The 17,448-nt window shown below is 46.5% G+C and overlaps 2 protein-coding genes across 4 annotated transcripts in view; both read right to left on the bottom strand.

Moving 5' to 3' along the window:
• Cdc2rk (cyclin-dependent kinase 10) overlaps positions 1–17,448 on the bottom strand; it is a 78,976-nt gene that overhangs the window by 38,977 nt on the left and 22,551 nt on the right. For all 3 annotated transcript variants that reach the window (XM_075704463.1, XM_075704460.1, XM_075704452.1), the window contains exons 9-12: positions 16,531–16,590; positions 16,322–16,445; positions 6,281–6,330; positions 2,207–2,296 (exon numbers count right to left, since the gene is read on the bottom strand). In XM_075704463.1, the coding sequence (XP_075560578.1) occupies positions 2,207–2,296; positions 6,281–6,330; positions 16,322–16,445; positions 16,531–16,590 (324 nt within the window). The remainder of the gene's footprint in view (positions 1–2,206; positions 2,297–6,280; positions 6,331–16,321; positions 16,446–16,530; positions 16,591–17,448) is intronic.
• On the bottom strand, positions 7,856–13,799 carry LOC142574519 (uncharacterized). Its single transcript, XM_075683583.1, has 2 exons — positions 12,720–13,799; positions 7,856–8,174 (listed from the first exon to the last, which is right to left on the bottom strand). The coding sequence occupies exons 1-2, from the start codon at positions 13,797–13,799 to the stop codon at positions 7,956–7,958; spliced, it is 1,299 nt and encodes a 432-aa protein (XP_075539698.1). The 3' UTR covers positions 7,856–7,955.

The raw sequence follows: 17,448 nt of genomic DNA on the forward strand, positions 1-17,448 counted from the left end.
CTGTGCATCTACCCGAGTGCGCAGGGTGTCTACCAAGTTGACATTTCCAAATTCCCTGAGTTTTCCAGGTTTTCCCTGAGCACCTTTGCAATATTCCCTGAATGAGCCAGAACTTTGTTTGATGTCAAGACAGGCTGACACCATGTTGCCCGATGCTGTCACTCTCTAGTAAGCATGTTGAAACAAAAAAATGACTTAATCCAGTTTGACTAGCAAGGAGTAATATCTAATTTAAAAAGAAAACGGAAGGTGTTAGTAAAATGCACAGTTAAAAATGATAAAACCCATTCCAAATTGAGTGAACATTTTCAAATATGAATGAAAAGGAGATGCCTACATAAGCAAATATTTCTGAATACAAGCTATTTCTTTCAACTGATAGCAAGCTCATCTGTATGAGGCCTGAACTTTGTCACAACTAAGATTCTCTCTCAGCACCTGGGAGGTCAACCTCAACTGTCCTGACATACTCTCAGCCCGTACACAACATCTCAGTGTTGTGTTTCACTGCTTTAAAGAGTTTATTTTGGTTTGGATGAGGGACACCTGCATCTTGGTGTCAGCCAGCACTTTGTTTTTTGAGCTCAAGCTCCTTCAAAGAGGCGGCGGCTCGCTTCCTTTCCCGTTAATTCCTCAGTGCGTCGGTCCTTCCTGTTCTCATCCTCCTTCTGCCACATGTTCACCCCATGGATCAGTTGAAGCATCCTCTTGGTCAGTTGTCCAATTTTTCGGACTCCCTAGGGGCTGCAGAAACATCCGAAAAATCAAGGCAGTCCGAAAAAAATGAATGCATGTCTTTAACTGCCCTTAAGGGCTAAACGTCCGAAAAAGCGCTTAAGGCCTGCCAGTACTTATTAGGCATATCGGTGCTTGTACTGTGACTGGAGACGGGGGTGGACGCGTGTCAGCGTCCACCCCCGTCTGTGGACGCTGTGTATTGCACATATACAATACTATATATTGCACATATATATGCATTGCACAATACATACTGTGTATTGCACATACTGTGCAATGCACAGTACGTATTAAAGAATACGTACTGTGTCCTGTGAGGATTGCCCCTTCTCCCTCTTATTATGCTTCACCGCGTAACACTGCTGTACTGAGGCGAAGCTAACTTTCGGCGACTGGCATTACGCAACGCGCTGTGCTCTGCGAGCTTCGAAGCCAATCGCGAGGATTGCAAAGGCGGAGTCGGTGCCACAGCTGACAGCGGCGAATTCTTTCAATGAAAAACACGGCAGCGCACGGCAAGAAGTTTAATAGCGAACGTAGAAGCAGCTAGGCCTAACGTTGCCGTGGTGGTTGCTACGGCTGCCAGCGGATCTGCGTGCGAGTGCCGGTTCGAGGCGGCGAGATAATCAAGACGGCGGCGGTGGCTTCTTTGATTAATGCCATTTCAGACCTGCAGTCAGGGCAATATACATTGATTATATGGAGTACGTGGTGGTGCAGCAAAGCTGTGCGAATTATCGGGCATGTCTGCAAAATCGGTCGTTAACTACTCTGGCAATACCTCGTGCCGATTCCTCTGTTACTGGGGCCAGCATTAACGCGACTTTCGTTCTCTTTCAATAAACTTACAGCCGATTTTCCCTGACAGAAGCACAGATTCCCTGAATATTTCCAGTCTATTCAAATTCTGGTTTTCCCGGTTGGTAGACACACTGGACTGCTCCTCGCTTCTTGTTACTGTTTCCCACTTCTAACACACATCCCATAATATACATCTGCTGCCACCATGGCCATGAGTGGCACTGGCTAACACTCCCTGGGTTAGACCTTAGACATACAGGCACCGCAGTAGCACAATTGGTAGCGCATTGCACACGTAATGCTGACGCTGCGGGTTCGACTCCCACCGGTGGCAAGTTGATTTTTCGTCCACTTTCATCTTACTTTAGCTTATCATTTCTGCCCTTCATTTCAAAACTTCAGATAACTTACTACATGCTTTCTTCACATGGTTGTGACCAACAAAAACTGAGCACCTCGGTTCCCCTTCTTCTCATTCAATACATACCGTAGTGTAATATACAACTCTCAGTATAGAAAACTGCATACTGCTTGGCCCTTGTAATCGCATAAATACTCGTATTCTAAGACACACTGTCTGCTTGGAAGTTTTATGATAATGTGGTGATGGATGTAGCAATCACCAAGCGAGCACAACATCTTCATCAAATCAGCCATGAGTACTCACCTTTTCTTTGGGTCATACATAAAGAGAAAATTCAAAAGGCGGATGCCAGCTGGTGAGAGCCAGGGGAAGAAATGCTTCAGGTTGTTGTACCTAAAAAAAAAAAATTACACAGTTCACATTTTCTTGACATGCCCCAAGTACACTTGACAACATAATTGAACAAGAGATGTCATAATGAGGCTTTCAAATGTCATTAAAGGGACACTAAAGAGAAAAATGATGCCACCTGTATTAGTAAATTACTCTTCTACAATACGAAAAAAGCGACTCTTACCATTAGAAGAGGCTTGGTAAGCCAGACATACCACAAAAACGAAAGGCAGATGGCACCGTCAACTTGAAGTTCCTGCACTAGCTCAATGTGACACTATAGATTTTGATGGAGTATGTTTTAAAGGGTCCCTGAAACATTCTGGACAAATCTTGTAGATGTGTAGCGTACAGCTACAGTAAAGCATTAGTGCCACAATTGAAGTTAAGCATCTCATATTAACAGAGCTATGGATGATTACAAGTTACCCTCCTCCCTAGCCATGCTTTTTCTCAACTTGTTCACTGAGTGATCGGGGCTAAAGCTACGCCTTCAATGACTCTGCGTCATGATGTGACGACAGGTCATCTGCTTCCGGTTATCTTGGAGCGAGCGTGCAAAGCCTCTCCAACCTCTCTGCTAGCTGCCTGGCCGTCAAATTCCAGAGAGAGTTACCCAAGCAGTGTGCATTGCAAGGGTTCTGTCGCAGCGCCGAATGCGTCCGGTATTCCAGAAATTACAGGCGAGCTGGGCGCTTTGACGGATGGGTAGAGGTGCAAACTAAAGCCTCTCTGCTACTACTACTGCTGTGATAAAGTAGCTTTAGCGTAGACACACGTGAGCAGCCTGATTAGCCTGCACAGTCCAGCCACCTAGTATTGCAGAGCTTAACCAGCCAAACACAGAGCTAATTTTGCTGTAACCAAGTGTAAAACATTTTAAACATTCAAAAAGTGTTCATGATCACGCTTCTGCCAAAAAATTTACACAAGCAGCAAAATAGAATACACTTTGTTACTGCTATATTAGCTCTGTGTTTGTATGGTTAAGCTCGGCGCCACCAGGTATCTACATTCTGTAGGCTGCTCACGTTTGTGCCTCCGCCCACCCAGCAAAATTCCCACTCCGCCTCCATTTACTGGACTACACGACACACTAAAACTCTCTATCGTGGTACTAATCCAGTGGCGTGACGTGATGGCCACAAATGCGTAGATCCTGGCACCGGTCGAATACAGTCAGCCCAATGCACTGCAGCCACTCTGCTCACATGTTGCCTTGCATAGGGACATGATGTAGCAGCTTGACATGTAGATTGCTGAATTTGCAGCCCACATGTAACAAGAGCAATCCATGGTGCTCGCAAGAAGAAAGCTTGAAACCAACACTGACCATGCAGGTCGTGTCAACACAGAGAATGTTGTCACAAAAGCAGATGATACTTGCTGTGCACCGGAAGTGCTTGGGTGAAGTGATAAATTGTCAATGTGTGTTACTTTTTTATAGAAACAAATTAACCAACATTCCAACTATCATGAACACCACCTGTTCACCATAAAGTTAGAAAAATTATAGATGAAGCGACCTTAGCCAACTGGATAGCTTGCCCAACTGACTTCAATTGGGCTACCTATGTTAATTGGGAGGGGGCAGCTGAAAACTCAGGGGAGTGGCACCGTTGTGATCAGTAGCGAAAACAGTAGTGAAAACCTTATAATAAATTACACACTTTACGTTGAGCGCTCAAATGTGCCACTTAATGATCAGAAGGATCTACACTAATGCCTGCAGTATGTTTGTACATCGTCAAAATCATTTCAGGGTCCCTTTGGGCCTAGTTCATTTTTTATCTGAAAAATGGACAACATACATTGTATTCTAAATGAGATAAAGATTTAACTTGGCAAGTATTGCAAACTCTTACTTAGCCAACAAGACACAAATTACGCAAAAATACTTTGAAATCCAAAACGTCCTACTGAGGTGCTGGGGTTTCAATGCAAATGAGAAAAATTTAACATTGACTTTCATTTCTTCTTTAAACATTGAACCTATTGTCGCAAAAGTATTAACAATAGAGTTTTCAAAAGAGTACTTTGTCAGTCTAAATTTCACTAGTGTTTCTCTTTAGTGTCCCTTTAATTATGGCGCCTAAAATTAAAATAATAGTAGTAATGCAAAATGAGCAATAGTTTTGTAGTCATAAAAGCAATTGAAGAGCACATAGTAGTTGCAAATTCAGTCTAAATACAGCACTTGTAGGATCTTATAATGAAACCCTGGCTTTCGCATATACACATAAAGGAAATGAACAAGTCTGCTAACATGGATTACACTATTAACATCTATACTGGACTTGATATTAGACCCTGTCAATGGTAGTGTTTATTTACAAACTTGCATTATTTTGCCTATAATCCTGGATGCCGATAAAAAAGAAATTCAAAGTGAACACGAAATGTCTGTTGTTTTCTAATATGCACTAAACTTACAGTGCACAGTTTGAAAGCTCAAGGGCCAACCTGGAAGCCTCTTTTAAATCCTGAAACAGCATTTTCTGAGCCCTGAGAACATGTTCAATTGATTGAGGTGTCTTTTGAAAAATATAATCCTGAAGAAATTAAAAAGAAATACCTGATATGAATGGAAGAATTAGAAGTGCAATATTTACTTTCTCTATTCCCCACCTCTTCTGCAGGAGCAGTGCCAATAACAATGCTAGACTCATCAACACTCACTTTCTTTTTTTCAGAGCGCGTATGATAACCTTTTAAGATGGGCCTCTGACAAAGAACAACAGGATGCATTAACAAGCATTGCTTTCTGTTTTCTGATCGTCCTTGAGAGATTTGGCAGGGTATGCACACAGACGATCTTAAAAATTAAGTTAAATTGTGGGTTTTTACGTGCCAAAGCTGCCATATATATGATTATGAGGCATGTCGTAGTGTGGGACTCCAGATTAATCTGGACCACCTGGGGTTCTCTAACGTGCACCCAAATTTAAGCACGCGAGCGTTTTCGCATTTTGCCTCAATTGAAATGCGGCTGCCGTGGGTTGATCTAGTGAGCACTAAGAATTTGTGATGAAAAACAAATTGAAAAAAATTTGGGCTGCTGCAACCTGATGCCAGCTGGGAGTTTTGAAAATGGAAAGGAGGAGCTGTCTTTACATGCTATTTTTTAGCTCTATGTGTAACATTTATCTGCAAAACCTGTCTGCAATATTCACAGCTCCATGCTCTACCCACACAATGCTTGTTCACTGAGCTCAAGGTTGTGGTTCAGGACACCTTTAAAACAAGCAGATTCCAACAAACAGCAAATGTGAGGGGAAAAAAAGTTTGCCGACATCGTGCTTGCATTATTTGCTTTTGTTCTAAAAATAGTTCAAATGCTTTTAGGTTTCAAAGGCATGTATCCAATATTTTTTTTAAAGAATATTTTATATTTTACTGACCCTGTTATCGTACGAATACAGAGAAATGGGGACGTATTCTTGGATGGACACTTTTGGCGATACGACTTTCAGTGCATGCTTATTGGCTGGTTCAGCAAAACCGGATGAGCTGACTAGCTGGTTGGGCACTACAACTACATCATGCGAAAGGTATAGTACCACCGAAAGTAATCATCCAAGAATACATCTCATGCTTAAGTAAGCCAATTAGTAGTTACAGTCAAGTTTACCCCTGGGCTTAGTGCTGGGGCCACTGTTGTTTAATATCTACATTAAGCACCTATCTGGCTTTACTATTCAATCTACAATCGTGTATTTAATGCACTTAAAGATGCTATGCATCTAAGGATCTTCCACTCAACCAAAGCTTTCCCGGCTCATCATTTTCACAATACATACACATGGGTCAGGTCATATTCCAGCATAGCATGGCACTGCACTATGCAATCGTTTATAAACTACAGAAAAGAAAAGGTGTTTTAACTGACTCATGCATAACGTTCTAAGGGGTCCAGGAACCTTAGACAATATTTGCAAAAAGAAAATGAACAGTGCACTGTAATACACAATAAGAATCACTTACGGCTGTTGCTTAAGGGTGAAATTCTCCAGTGCTGGCAGCTTCGAATAGCCCTATTACCAAAATGATGAGGGGGGGGGGGGAGGAAGGAAGGCAGTGCTGCATCAGCTCATGCAAATCTTGGCGCCCAAGAATAGAGTAATGCTACTGATTCTCATAACACAGCAAGGCTGAAGGACCAACTAGAATATCCACACAGAAATGAGCCCGTAAATAGTTAAATTTAACAACTGACTTCATATCAAACAGCCCAACTATGTTACAATCAAAATGAAACGTCATGTAAAATAGCAGACTGTACAGAAAAGCTGCCAGAAGCAGGCAGAAAAGCAATTTACATCCCGAAAACTACCTGGTTCATTCTTTCTAAGCAAAGCCTGTACAAAATGATTACTGTCAATGACACAGCTATTGAATCATACAGTGAAAGGTGACTTTACATGAAAACAATGAAGGTCTGCCATAACAGCTTTTCTTATTGCTATTTACAAATATGAAATGATGACTGACACAGCCAAGAATAACAGAAGCCAGCCTGCACCAGGGCCAGGCTCAAAAAGGATGCATTTAGATAATGGCTCAGTACAAACTCCATAAGTACAATTCCGGGAACTAAAAATGCTTCCAATTAAATTTAACTAACTTCTGCTAAAACACTCTAATTCGGAACAGTTGGTGCTGTCTGAATGGCTTATAGCAATATAGAGAGTGGTGCAGACATAGCAAGGGCTAATGCTAACCTGTACTACAACGTAAAAGGAACTGAAAAGACCTTTGCAGGTGCACTATGCTTTGTGCACACTGCTGTCTCAGAGCTAGCAGAAATTCTTTTTGCTAAAGGCTGACTTGCATGGCACATTTTCCATGGGAATCGAAGATCACGACATCTGTCAGGTAAAGTTCTTAAAGGGACACTAAAGGCAAATATTAAGTCAATGCACACTGTTAAAATACCACTGCAGAAACCTCACTGCACTTGCTTTGTGCTAAGAAGAGACTTATGTTGAATTCCAATGGCAGAGCCGGAGTGGGCAGCTGACTCCGTGAATGAGCACTCCACTACGGCATATAGCGATGCTGCCAAATCCGAAATTGGAACAAAAGCCCTGCAGTCAGAGCAAGGGAATGGCAAGCGGGCGCTCGTCCACACCATGCAACCAGATATGCAGCTTTCCAGCGTCCCTTGCGTGCCAGAGGAGATTATCATTTGCTGTCTCCGCCTGTTGCAACAGCTTCTGCATGGTGTATCGCGTCTAAACAGCGCGCACAACACTACGGGGATGTAGAGACGGACCATAATAGAAGATTTCTTTCCTAAAAAGCAGGGTAGATGCAAATATATATATAAAAAAGAAGAGACAAAAGTAACTTATAAATAAAAAGCACAAACAAAATAACACTTTACAAATCACTGACTTTCGCATTGTGGCTCTACACATATGGCTGTCAGCATCTGTGAAGAAAAGGACACACTCCCGAAGATAGCACATAGAGGGACAATTGAAACTACGACATACTAGAGGCCTAATGAAATGCACAAGGGGATGGGGCAAGTGGATCTGCCCAGAGTAGCAGTGAGTGAGTGAGTGAAAACTTTTATTGAGTCTTTCAAGAGTTTCGCGGTTACGAGGTCTCCGTCATCTTCATCTTCTTGGCGCTGGCGACTTGAGACTTCTCTTCAGCAAGGGTGGGCCCCTATTCCAAGGCTCCACTGAGTCGTGCTGCATCGCTCGCGTGCTGCACTAGGGCCCTTTGGGCCGTGAGCACGCTGCTGGTGAGCCGACTCTCCCATTGCTTCGCACTCGGGTGTTCGTGCTTGTGGAATGCTTTGTTGCGTTCGCACTCCCAGGTGATGTGGTAGAAAGTAGGTGTGGCACCGCACCAAGGGCAGGTGGCCCTGTATTGTGTCGGAAACATCTTATTGAGCACGTGTAAGTTGGGGAAGGAGTTTGTTTGTAGTCTGCGCCAGCTGGTCGCTTCCTCCTTTGAGAGGGCTTTGTGTGGTGGCGGATATCTAAATCTAGTTCCTCTATGTAAGTTCAGGGTCTCTGCGTATCCCCCCTCGCAAGCCTGTAGGTGGGTCTCCGGGGCATTCGACCGCCCTGCTCGGTGCGCTTCGCCTCGAGCTAGGCTGTCTGCCCTTTCGTTCCCCCCTATGCCTACGTAACCCAGGATCCAGATTACGTTGTGCCTGGACTTTTCCTTCTCGGCGGAGGTGGCTACGCTGAGTATTCTGAGGGCAGTTTTGCTGATTCTGCCCCTCGTGTAGTTCCTGCACACCTCTTTTGAGTCCGTCAGTAGAGAGTTTTAGAATAGGGGCCCCAAACCTTTTGGGGCCCCAAAGAAATAGCGTCGAAGCCACTGCGCATGCGCAAGACGCAAACTGTGTTTGGGTTTTGCGTTGGGAACGCTATTTCACCGATTTAGCGGGAGCCCAAATAGCGGCCCCAAAAGTTTTGCGTCGGCAAACATGGCGGCACCCATCGAAGCAACGGCTCACCTTAGCACAAAACTGGGTTCGATTCGCGGTAACGCGTGAAGTTCGCAAGCTAGAAGAAGTGACTGCGGTTATCGCTTTCTCTCAACTAGCGTGTGTTATGAAGATTGACTCATTAGACGCCGCTGATATTGAATTCGATTGTGGATTTTATGGCTCGTAGGCCTAACACGGCTAAGCTTGGCTGGTGAAGGCTAGTAAAGTTGGTTTGCTCAAAACTAAGCGCAACTAACTGTTTGCTGCTTACAGAATAACCTCTAAATTGTAATTAAACGTGAATACACGCAAGTCAAAATTATTATTCCTATCATAAAATGGTATATTTTATTTAATTATTTCTAATAGCTTTTCTTTGACGCCGTAGTGGCGCTGTCAGCGCAAGACGCTATCCGCAAACGTAAAACCCTATTCTAAAGCTCTTCACTCCTATGTGTCCCAACGCTAACACCCGCAAAGATCTTTGGGGCCCCAAGCTATTGGGGCCCCTATTCTGAAACTCCCTATTATGTTGAGATATCGGCCTGTTCCATAACCTTCCGCTGCCGCCAGCGCTACGGCAATCTCCTCGGCCTCCGCTGTGCCAGCGACCTTTGCCGTGGCACACGTGATCGGGTTTCCTTCCTTGTTACCACTACCGTCGTGGCCACGCGTTCTCTTCCGTGTGGATATACGGCGGCGTCCGTGTATACTGTATTGTCTAGCTGGGCTAGCGTTCTCGCAACGTATTCGGCCCTAGCTTTTCGCCTGTTTTCGTGTAGGTTGGGATCCATATTTTTTGGCAGTGGTCCCACATTAATGGTTTTCCTGAGGTGGTGCGGTACGTCCGCGTATCTGTCTGTCAGTCCGCTCCTATCCCGACCCAACCTCCTCAGGAGCCTTCGTCCCGTAGGGGTGCCTCTGAGTCTCGCGGTTTGCATACCCAGCAGAGCCTCGGCGAGCTCGCTGAAGGTGTTGCTGATGCCCAGCTGGAGCAACTTCTCGTTCGACGTGTTTCTGGGTAGGTGCAGAGCCGTCTTGTACGCCTTCCTGAGGATGGTGTCTGCTTGCTCTCTTTCTGCCTTGGTCGTCACGTGGTACGGCAGGGAGTACGTGACTCGGCTGACAATTAGGCTGTTGACTAGCTTGAGAGTGTCTTCTTCTTTCATTCCGTATCTCTTTTGGGAGACCCTATTGATCACGCGGCCCACCTGTTCCGCCGCCTTGCTCAGCAGGCTAATGGTGTGGCTGCACTTTCGGCTGCCTTGTAGTCACATGCCCAGGATCCTAATCATGTTCTTCTCCGGGATGTTCTGTCCCTCGACGGTTACCTCCAGTGTCGCTTGCGTTGGGTGCTTGCCGACCCTGAGGAGCTCCGACTTCTCCGTGGAGCATCGCAGTCCCCTTTCTCTGGTGTAGTTTTCCACGCAGGTTGCCGCTTCCTGCAGTTTTTCTTGCTTCTCTCCGAGTGATCCTTGGATGACCCAGACCGTGATGTCGTCGGCGCAAATCGCGTGCTGGATGCCTCGGATCTCCTTAAGTTTTCTTGCTAGGCCAATCATTGCCACGTTGAAGAGCACGGGCGATATGACAGATCCTTGGGGTGTGCCCTTGCACGGCATGGGGAAGACGTTGCTTCTCAGCTCGCCCAGCCCCACCGTCGCCGTTCTGTTGCTCAGGAAGTCCCTGACGTAATCGTGCACTCTCTTCTCGTAGTTGGTGTTGTTGATGCCCTCCATGATGGCCGCGTGGCTCACGTTGTCGAAGACCTCCTTTATGTCGAGGGCCATGACGATGTTTTCGCCCGTTTTCGGCATCGTCTCGAGCACTTCCTCCTTGAGTTGGAGCAGCACGTCTTGCGTTTAGAGGTTGGCTCTGAACCCGTATATGCTATCCGGGTACCATCGCTCGTTTTCCAAATGCGACTGGATTCTTGTGATCAATTTCTCGTACAGCTTGCCCAGGCACGACGTTACGGATATCGGCCTGAGATTTTCTATTTGGAGTTTCTTCCCTGGCTTCTGAATCATTACGACGACGGCGTGTTTCCACTCCGCCGGAACTCTTCCTTCTTGCCAGAGCTTGTTGAGGTAGGCCGTCAGTTGGTCGATGGCCTCGTCGCTGACATTTCTGATTAGCGAGTTCCGGATTTTGTCCGCCCCCGCCGCCGTGTTCTTGGTGGCCGATCTTATCGCCTCGATGACCTCTTCTCTCATGCTGGGTCGGTCCGTGGTAGGGTTTTCTTCGCCGCGGTATTCTTCCTTGTAGCTCTCGACCTGGTCTTTGCCGTAGCATTTGACCCGGACTTCCTCAAGGAGTTGTTCGTCCGTGCCTTCGTACTGGTGGACTAGTCAGTGTATCGACTTGCTGCCTTCTGATTTGTTTTTGCTCGGGTCCATGAGGGCCTTGAGGATCTGCCACGTTCTGGCCGTACTGATGATGCCGTTTAGCGAATTGCTAAATTGCTGCCACCCCTGTCTGGCCAGCTGCGTCGCGTACTCCACCGTTTGCTTGATGATGTCTGCAATTTTCTTTTTAAGCTTTCTGTTGAGTTTCTGTCTCTTCCACCTCTTGGTGAGCCCACGTCACGCCTCCCATAGCTTGAGGAGCTGCTTGTCCACCTCCGGCGTCTGTTCCGTCCTGTCTACTTCCTTCGTGTATAGGTCTTGGATTCGCCTGAGTTGTTGGCTCCACTCTTCCGCCGAAACGATGCTGCCTTCGAGCTGCTTGCAGTGCGCTCTAAAGGCGTCCCAGTCCGTCAGCCAAGCCGTGCCAATCTTCCTCCGGACGTTGTCCGCCACCGTGCTAATCCTTATTATGTGATGGTCGCTCCCAAGGTTCTCGAGCAGGTTTTCCCACTCCGCTTGTTTGGCGCCCCTGATAAAGATCAGGTCGGGACTTGTGTCTGGACTGACGCTATTCCCCTGCCTGGTCGGTTGGTTCTCGTCAGTTAGCAGCTCGCACCCTACGTTCTCTGCCGCCGTGCAGATGCCGCGCCCCTTTTTGTCCTCGTTAGTATAGCCCCACTCGGACTCTTGGCGTTAAAGTCGCCTGCAATGATTAGAGTATTCTGCCCCGCGAACTTTTTCGCCTCCGCAAAGAGCCTAATAAAGGTCCTCTTTGTTTGTCTGGGTGGGCTATATAGATTTACGATGTAGGTGCTCTTGGCTTTTCTTTTCTTTCTGGGAATTATCTCCGTGATTACGTGCTCTATTTGGTTATCCTCTATCTCTTTGTGTGCTATGGCTACTATTTGTTTGCTTATGAGGGTCGCGGTGCGGCCGCTCTTTTGACATGTGTAGCCCCTGAGCGTTGGGGTGTTGTTTGTTTCTTGCAACATGATTACATCTGGTGGGGTTCCTCTGGTGTATATGAATTGCTGTAGGAGGCCCTGCTTGCGCTTGTACCCCCTGCAGTTCCATTGCCAGATTTCTAAGTGTTGTTGTTTCCGTTCTGCCATGTCTGATTATTGTTGGTTGCGTTGGGGGTTTCTGCGCCGAACCTACGTTCGTTGTATAGTCTGTCTCTGGCGTCGTTGGTGGTTCTTTGCGTATTCTGATTCTTTATGTAATTTCGGAAACTCTGCTCTTGCAGGGCAAACTTTTGTTGTGTTTGCTGTATTTCGCTTTGCATCTGTTGCATTTGACTTTGCACCTGGCTCTGTAGATTCATTATGAGACTTCTGATGTCGTCAATGGGGTTCCCCTTTTCGTTGTTTTGTTGTGCCAGCTCCATGGTCTGGGGTGGCGGAGAAGGTGTGCTAGTCGGTGTATAACCTGCCCTCATTTCTTGTTTTTCCCTGATTAAGTCGTTTAGCTGTTTCTTTAATTGTCTCGATTCCTCACGACTTTGCTCGAGTTCGCGCCTGGGACTTTTGATTTCTTCAATTAGTTGTATGTCTTGTGTTGTTTGTGTGTTGTTCGAGTGCGGTGCAAAAAGCGATTTGGGAGGGCTGTCTCCCCAGCTCACCTTAACTCCTCCGCCGCTCTTCTTTTGCTGCTGTTTCTGCTGCAGCTGCTTCTTGTCGGTGTTGCCCAGGGGTCGGTATGACTCGTCCCGGACGGACCCTGGGCTTCGGCTGCGGCTCCGCGATCCGCTTCGGCCCGGGCCCTGGCTTTCGTCCCGGAACCATCGTGGTCTTCTTCCTCGGCTTCGTCTTCTGCTGCGCCGTAGCTGCTGCTGGGTGCCCCATCGCAGCTCGCTCGCTGACTTGAGGCGTTGTTTGCAGTCTCTAGTACCCACCGCGTGGTCGCCGCCGCATAGCAGGCACTTGGGCGTGCACTGGTGCACCTCCTCCGGGTTTTGGCAGCCGCGCTGTCTGCAGGTCCTGGTTTCCGGGTTCGGGCAGACGTCCATTCGGTGCCCTTGTTGGCTGCAGGCGTAGCACACCTGCCTCGTCGGCCGATACGAGTAGCACCACATATCCCCACCGTAGTACAGCACCTGTTTCGGGAGGATGGGTCCGTCGAAGGTGATGACGGCCGTGCTGGATCTCCCAAGCATTCTGGCTGCAAGGATCTTCACGCCTTGCTTGCGGACTCTGAGGTTGGTGTTGAGTTCTTCCGGCGAGGTCGCCGGGTCCACGCCGTGGATGAGCCCGCGCAACGTGCCTTCTGGCGTCGCCACGTGAGCGTTGACGGCGTAGTTCTTGCCCCCCAAGCTCAGCTGCGTGATGCACCTAATCGTCTGGGCCGCCTCTTCGTTGTCGGTGCTGCTGATGATGATATTGGATGCGTTGCGCAGTCGGATGATGAGGTCTTCCGCCTTACATCCTTGCTCGGTGGCCGCGACCACCGCTCGCGCCACCTGGTGTGTCTGCAGGCTTTTAACAGCCAGTCCCCTCGGCCGAAGGACTATCTTAAGGCCGTCTCTGGGGAGCGGTGGCAGTCTCCTCCTCGGCGCTCCTCCTCTCTCTCTCTTCTTCTCCGGAGCAGTTGGCGCACCATCTGTGACCTTCGCCGCGCCTGGGGAATTTCCATTCCCCGGCGTTCCCGCCAAAACTTGCTGCTTGTTATCGCTGCGTTGGCGTCTTTTCTGCCTTCTTGACATGGCGATTTCCCAATCTGCGTCGGTTCCGCCACTGTTGCTTACTTGTGAGCTTTGTGTCGATGGGGTGCTGCTCCCTAGGGCTTGGTGGCTGCCTACCGCCGCGGGTCCGCCTCGGACTAGCTGCTGCTCGGGAGCCGCCTCGGTGGTGTCTTGGAGGTCTTCCTACATGATTTCTTGCGATTCGGCCGAAAATCTTGTCGGGCCTGTCGCTGAGGGTCGGTCGTAGATGGGGTTGCTTGCTCGGGACATCGCTCCGGGTCTTCTCTACCTCGGGCCGAGGCCGGGGAGGCCGCGGAGCCCCGCTACTGCTCTAGGTCTTGTTAGGCTTACCGCCCGGTCGGCCACATGGCAAATTCAAATGCCGATAAAATCCAAAATATTGGACCCACCAGCTTGAACTTGGGGTCCTCGTGGTCCTCTTCACTTCCGGCGTCGATCCCAGCCAAAATTTTGGTGGTCCAGTAGGGATGAACGGGTCAAAAAGCCCAAAAACTATGGAAAACTAGCACCATCAGCCGATTGTTTGTCTCTTGGCAGGAAGGTGAAACATGACTTCAAAGGCTTGCTCATAAGTGGTGGCTCCAGCATAGCTATCAGAATCATTGCTAAACGAATCTAAATTTGTAGTGTCACATTCAGAGCTGTCGCTCTCAAGCAGTGCAGGGAAGAATGCGCGACGCAATATAGCGGTGTACATTGCATCTGTCAATACCGGCGTCCCGGCATAATAGAGACATGTTGGGAAAAAACAGGAAATGTGTCAGCTGAGCCGCGAGTGCTCTCAATCTGCCATTGGAACACTCAATTGGTGCTCCCGATCTGTAATTGGAACAGTGTTGTTCCAAAAAGAGCAAAAAATGCTGCTCCAGAAGTGCTCCAAATCTGCCATTGGAATTTGCTATTAGTTTAAGAGGAAATCGTGTCTGAAGGGTCCGCATTCCTTTAGAGAAACTCAAATCACCTGCCCCTGAGCAGAAAGTGGTAACATTGCATACGCCATTGTCATCAGTGAGTAAAACAGCGCCCAACAGAGGGCACTACAATTTCTTTCCACAACACACAAACACGCGGCCATAGAAAATTCTTCCTCATTAGACAGTTTCAAAAAGCAGTTGCTACCATTTATCAATACCTAGTACTCTGAATTTTTATCATGTGTTTGTTGCTTTATATTGTAAAGGATTGATGTTATAACTGTGTTTGTTTTTCATTCTTCTAAAATTTTGTCTATCTGTATTTTCTTATGTATTGCTGTTGTACTTGGCATTTACCGCTTTTATAACTTCATGACAGAAGGTCCCCATGCAGCCTTGTGCTCTGGGGCCTCCTTCCGTAAATTTATCTGTGTAATTCTTTTATTCGTGAAATAAACGCAGATTGATAGAGAAACCATGCCAAGACAGTACACGTATGTAGATGTAGTTATGTGCAGGGCAGCACATATATAACAGGAATATCTGATGTGCTTATTTGTACTAAAATAATCTGGCATTCTGATGCCACAACTCATGTGATGATGATGTGATCAATAATCTGATGCCACAACATCATGTGACATGGCATTCTCTGCGACTTGCAGTTCATGCGAGTTTTGCAAGCCAGCAAAACCAGCACAGCATTATGCGATAACGAAACTACTGAAACTCGAAAGCATGAGTGACGCAGAGTCAAGCAAAAACGAGACCTTTCGACTGTCCGCGTTGTTGCCAAAAGTAACGTGAATGAGTTTTTCCCCTAAAATCGAATAGAACTGAACAAGCAGTACTTCTTCCGTTTTATAATGCAATGTAATGATCTTTTTTTATTACAAGTCGTTCAGTGCTAGTGACGGAACTGTAATGAGGCGTGCCTATGTTATCGGGCTAGTACTTGAATGTACCGGGGGCCGGTCACGACGCGTGTCTTGCATTTACTTCAATTTTTTATTACTAAAGCTGTGTTTGCGATAATATCAACATCTTATACATTCTCAAGAATGAATCTATCACTTTAATTTGACTTAATACTTGCCTTTAGTGTCCCTTTAATGCCTGCCCGCACGTTTTCATGTGGGTCACGGCTTTCGAAAAAAGAATGATGCGAAAAATTTGCTAACGAATTAGATTTCTAACAGCACACAATTCATATGAATTCATCAATTGGATGCGAGGCATGCTACAGCAGGCTACCCGTGTTTCATATCTAGCAGGGTAACAAATGACCTGCAAGTATCTTTTCGATACAATCAAAACTATAACCATTCGTGATATTTCTGCACAGAAAATTAATTGCATTCTCACTATAGTGTTCTCTTTTTGCTAAGATTATCTTCATGGTAAGAGGCAACCACAGCAGAGTACCATGCCAAGGCCATGGCTGTTACTGTTGGATTATGGCCATATATATGACCATTGGAGAGACCAAGGCATGCACAGCTCAGTTTCTAGTGCAAGAAATGTTTCATGCAGAGCAGGCTTAACAGACAATAGGCAATGAAAGAGAAACTAGCCAAACTGTAACAAAAAAGAAATGTGACTACACACAGGCCATATCATGTCGTTGGGTGTTCCCAGCAAATCAATGATCAGTTCCAGTTGGTGAATCTCGGAGCGCCCTGGTAGCAGGGGCTTATGTAACAGCAACTCCCCCAGGACACAGCCAGCAGCCCTTGTAACATGGAAGCATACAAGTTAGATACATGGCTTGGTTTATTCTATCACCAGGATGGCTTGTTTTTAACATTATACCCTACCATATGTCAATGGCTGTGGTCTGGGTCTTGGCTTGCAGCAGCAGTTCTGGTGCCCGATACCTGAGAAAATAGGTGTCCAAATTATAGCATGCACAGCAGGCAACAGAGTGATGACAACAAAGCTAGTAGTGCAGGTTATCCATACTATGAGGTACAAATAATCAATCCACACATATACTTCCATCTGCTATAACAGACAACTGCCAGCTTTCTTGACTCCTGTGAGGCTACAATGCTCCTTCAAATGTTGGCTTCATTGAGACAATACTAGATTAATTTCATGAGTTTCACTACACCAACACTGCTTCAAAGGTTGTTGGTCCTTAGCAGGCTAAAGGGCAACTCCAGTAAGAACTGCACAGTTTTTTTTACTGCGGCAAAACAGCTTAGCCCTTGATATGAAGAGGCAAGGAAGTGAGGATAAAGATCGTACAACAGGAGCACAGTTCAGGAGACTCACACCACCACTTTCCCCAACGCTATTGCAAGAAAACCATATAGCAGAAGACAATTACAGCACAAATGCTAATTTCATCATCATCATCATGAACCTATTTTAAAGGGACACAAAAGGCAAATATTAAGTCAAGCTAAAGTGATAGATTAGTGCTCGAGAATCTCTAAGGCGTCAATATTATCACAAACAGAGCCTTAATAATAGAGAAATTGAGGTCTATGCAGGACATGATTAGAGACTCCCCCGGGACATTCAAGTACTTGCCCGATAACGAAAGCACTCCTCGGTTAAATTCCGTCACTAGTACTCAACCATTCGTTGCAAAAAAAAAAAAAAAAAAAGGACCACATCCTTGTATTGTATTATAAGACGAAATAAAATGCTACTTCTCCAGTTCTATTTCATGTTTGGAAAAAACTCATTGAAATTACCCTTGACAACGATGCGGGCAGTCGAAAGGT

This window comes from Dermacentor variabilis, chromosome 1 (assembly GCF_050947875.1).
Source record: "Dermacentor variabilis isolate Ectoservices chromosome 1, ASM5094787v1, whole genome shotgun sequence".
Lineage (NCBI taxonomy): Eukaryota > Metazoa > Arthropoda > Arachnida > Ixodida > Ixodidae > Dermacentor > Dermacentor variabilis.

What these genes read in the sequence shown, in the direction of transcription:
- LOC142574519 (XM_075683583.1), bottom strand. Translation starts at nt 13,799, where the DNA reads ATGTCAAGAAGGCAGAAAAGACGCCAACGCAGCGATAACAAGCAGCAA. An exon ending in AGAGCGGCGGAGGAGTTAAG is followed by an intron (nt 8,175 to 12,719) that starts GTGAGCTGGGGA and finishes GACACAATACAG; the next exon opens with GGCCACCTGCCCTTGGTGCG.